The 4,528-nt window shown below is 39.5% G+C and overlaps 1 protein-coding gene across 3 annotated transcripts in view; it reads left to right on the top strand.

The window, feature by feature from the left end:
• The window catches only part of capn1 (calpain 1), a 28,330-nt gene that overhangs the window by 11,342 nt on the left and 12,460 nt on the right, over positions 1-4,528 (top strand). For all 3 annotated transcript variants that reach the window (XM_032544024.1, XM_032544025.1, XM_032544026.1), the window contains one exon: positions 3,793-3,926. In XM_032544024.1, coding sequence (XP_032399915.1) covers positions 3,793-3,926 — 134 coding nt within the window. The remainder of the gene's footprint in view (positions 1-3,792; positions 3,927-4,528) is intronic.

Raw genomic sequence — 4,528 nt, 5'->3', positions numbered from 1 at the left:
ACACACACACACACACACACACACACACACACACACACACACACACACACAGAGCACCCACTGTCACATGTCTGTTGGGGATGGTGTCTCAACTACAGTTTGGGAAAGCCAAATATTTGGCCTGTTTTTTACAGATTCTTAGATACTCTGTGTTCATTCTTATGAATAATTGTTGTTCTCCATACACACACACACTTGTTCTCTCTGCTAGCATGAGGGGACATAATTCTTTAATTTGCACTAAAGGCTTTTAAATGCATGCATGTGTTTAATGGGCATGAAATGACTCATAAATGCATATGGCTGCTTTCCATTTGGTATGTTAAGAGTTGCCCTACTTTCATCATCCTCCTATATGAGTTTTTGTTTGAGCCTCTTGTCATTGTATTTGTATTGCAGCCAACAAATGTTCCCATTACTTGCAGTTTTAAAAATGTTCTTCTCTGGCTGAGTTTCAATGTTCTGTTCCCTTTTGTGTGCTGTCAAGTCTTCCAGGGATTCCCCTTTGTATTAGTTTCGATCCTTTAAGCCTCTGGATAAATTACCCAGACCTGGATGAGTCATACCAAACTGTAATTATGAGTGCTGCTGGCAGTGGGAATCTTAATTGCAGAAGGGCACAAAAGGAGGGAGTCTGTGCAAACGAGCGAGGAAAAAGGGGAGTGAGAATAAATTATAAACTAGGCAATCTCGGCCATCTCAGTCGGGAAAGAAATGAAACTTACTGGGGCAGAATCTTTTATCACTTTCTTATTATAGCACACATTTCATACAGCAAGTCTGAACGGTCCGTTGGATTGCGTCGAGGACTTCTCATGCTTTCCTGCTAACTGCAAGTCATGACACAGATGTGGTAAATGAATTTCACAAAGTGAGGCTGGGTGTTGCTCCCGTATTGCTGTGAGATTAACGCCCAGAAGGGTCAGTGCCAAAGAGTAAAATGAGGAAGAGTGTGTCTGCCAGGGGCAAGCCTGTGTGTGTGTGCTTTATGTTGTCTTCAGTCAGCCGTGTTGTGACACAGCTCCTCCCAGAGGTGGATTCAGCTCTGCGGTGCATGCAGAATTCATCCATCCATCTGTCTATCTTCCTGCTGTACACACATATGCTGACATGAAGTGCAATCGGTGGATAGTCACATATACTGTACATGCACACACACGCCAGCTGTAGCTTTTTATTTGCTTGTTATGACAATCCTGCAATTTCCTTCCTCCTCTTTCTAAGTTCTACAAACCCAATTACTTTGACAAGGAAATATTTCTTTGCCAACACTATATTACTCTGTGAGCATTTTTTTGCATGAGGTTTATTGTATTACTCACCATAACTTAGGTTTTCTGTATGTTTCCAGTATAACCAGTTCTCAGTTTGCTCTTTGTGTTTACTGCACTTTTCTCACAAATTCTCTAAATACGACAGAAAAGCTACATGATTAGCTAAAAACGGGCCTAATGCCGCACAGTATCACATACCCTCTGGTTTTGGTTGGCAAAAACAGCTTAATGTGGCCAAAAGAGAGGATAAAAGGTGCTATTTCAAATGTTGCATCATCACTTGCATCAGTGTAGCTGTAGTCTAGTCCAGGAGCCATGTCACATTTCCGCAATGTAATTAACACCTTGACGCGAGAACATCATGCACACAGGAAGATCAGGTCTCTGAACGACATAGGGTGGCTCAGTTCAAAATGAACTTTGTACGCACATAGTTGTTCAAAAACCATCAAATGCTTTGCTTCAGATGTGATGAGATTGGAATTAATCACTATATTAAACATACGTATACTTCTTAGAGGGGCAACTAAGAGCATTGCCACAGTGCTTACAGATTGTATATCCTGAACACAAGCAAATCTGATTTGGATGTTTACACATGCACATTTGACACGAGGGTGAGCTGGTGATACAGCAATATCCACAGGGTCGGAGCGATTTACCTATATAGTTTAGTGAGAACATTTTGTTGCTTATTTATTTTGCTAGCTCCTTTTTAAAGGATCAGTGAGCATAACCAAGTCGCTACAAGTAGGGAGGGGTATCTGTGTAAATTAGATCACAGGGGGCGGGGAGGGTTACGAGTTTTTGTATTGTTAGGAGTGTTTTAATGTTCTTTTTGTTAAAATTTAAGGTGCAGTTATTCACAGGAAAGGCAAAATGTTATCAACAGGGCTGTGCCATAATAACAGTATTAATAAATAGATAGAAATTTAAACAAGATAATCGCCTGGAATCTTAGAGGCCTAAGGAAACTAGTTAAAGTGAAACACGTTATGCTCAAGCAATATCATCCAAAAAAAGGATCTTTTGTGTTGATCTACTGTGCCAACTATTGCATGTTACAGCCCTGTCATGGTTGTTTATTTTATTGAAGATGAGCCTTACTGTGTCAGTTCTAATTTGCACCTGTATTATTTGTTGTAGTGGGATTATCTTCTCTAAAAATTAATAAACACAATTGGGGTAGAGCTCTGATGGCAAGTACAGGGTTTCCGCAGAGTTCTAAAAAGTAAAAAAAGAAAGCCAAAAAAAACTTAAAACTTAAATTTGATTCAAAATGGTTTTAAAAAGGTCTTCAAAAGGCTTAAATTAGACTTGGTTAAATCTGTAGAAACACTGCAAGAAATCTTTTTTTTTAAGTTTTTTTTCCCCTCAAATTTAAAGCATGTATTTTGGTTGTGTTGCTGAGAAACAGCAGGAGTCGACATTATAAACTCTCCAACTTTGACTTCTGCCTTTTTGAACCAGCTCTACTTGTAAATGGGCGCTGGCTTTAAGTCATATTGCTCCCACAACATCCTTCTATTCATCATTTAATAATTGGGTTGATCTCTTCTGCCCCCTGCTGGCCAGCAGGCACGCAGCCACATTAAAGGCCAAATGTGGGAAAACTATTTACTTTGCCCTCATTTCCCTCGGTTCACCTGCTGCATTGCCACGCCTTGTTTTGCCTCTTGAAATTAAAATGTCAGATAATGTGTCCTAGGTTCTCTCATTTGTTATGCATCTGACTGGATATAGTGGATATAGGTTTTCTGGAACTGAGAGTCGATTTACTTTACCCACAGCAGCTAAACAAGGCGCAGCAAATAACTGTTTGACTTGTAAACATATGATTTGCTTGAGGACTGGTTTGGAGACATTTATATTATCAGGGAGGGGGCTGGAGTGTAACGTTGCCTATTTACTATTTTGTAATTTTTTCAGGGTTGAAAGACAGAAGCAGGCTGGGAACTACAGCTTTTCTCAATGGTCATGAGTAAAATGTGATCAACTGCTGATTAATACTCATTATTTTTTTTCTCCTTTTCACGCGCTCCACATATTAAACCAATAAAAATTTGAGCTGAGGGAAGCGTCAAATCCAGCCAGCTGTCTGATAAATTAGACAGAAATAAGACACGGCTGACATTTCTTAATAAGCCAGACAGAACCGAGATGTACAGGGAAATCTTTCCAATGAATGGATTATTCCAAGGTACTAAACTTGAGTATTTCCAGTTTCTTCTATTTTATACTTCTACTCCACTACAGTTCAGAGGGATATATTGTACTTTTTACTCCGCTATTGTACATTTATTAGTTAATGTGCACCACAAATCTAGATTAAATTTAGAATGTCTCTTGTAATTTAATCCTGGGAGTTTGACGAATAGCCGGGTACCTTTCTGCTGATAATATCTTGTGTCATTTAACCTTCTTCACACACTTTACATCTTACTCATAGTTTGTGTTTCTTTATAAACCTTGTCTGTTAGAGTTTTTTTTTTAATATTGGTGTTTTTCTGTCGTGCAGTTCTGGCAGTTTGGTGAGTGGATGGATGTGGTGATCGATGACCGGCTGCCAGTGAAGGATGGGAAGCTGCTTTTTGTCCACTCTGCAGAGGGAACCGAGTTCTGGAGCGCGCTGCTGGAAAAGGCCTACGCTAAGTAAGACTGACAGACACGGGCCGAGTATGATGTATAATGATGTAATAACGTCACATCATAAAATGTGTGATGTCAAACAATTTGTTGTTGTTGTTGCTACTCCTTTACCTTTTCAGAACGGCCACATATAAAATTATTTTTATTTATCACTTAGTTGGTACCTACATTTGATTTGATTTTAGTGCCTTAAAGTGGTCATTACAGCATTGCTGCTGTTGAAGAAAAAGTTCTCTCAGGTCCAGTTCAGCGGCTGGATCAGATGAGTTTTATGAACTGGGAAGTGGGAAAACAAGTTCACAAGAAGCTATAGGATTTCCTCTTACCAGAATGAGATTTCTGGTCAGGGTTCCATACAAAGTTACAGGAAACAACAGATTTAACAAAAGCTGAGACAATATTCAACTCACAAGTTTGAGTAGATTTGCATAGACTCATTAATGTCTGCTTTAACTAATCAAAAGTGCTTTGATTGCCCTGAAATTTCCGCCGTATGTCCTTTTTTCTAACGGATGTCCATTACCTTCCGCTCCCATTGTGTTGGAATTTTAAACTCCGGTGGGTTTCTGAGGACTATGGCTAACTGCTCCTCAGATCTCTGCAGG

This window comes from Etheostoma spectabile, chromosome 19, assembly GCF_008692095.1.
Source record: "Etheostoma spectabile isolate EspeVRDwgs_2016 chromosome 19, UIUC_Espe_1.0, whole genome shotgun sequence".
Lineage (NCBI taxonomy): Eukaryota > Metazoa > Chordata > Actinopteri > Perciformes > Percidae > Etheostoma > Etheostoma spectabile.
This window is presented reverse-complemented; position numbering and strand designations above follow the sequence as displayed.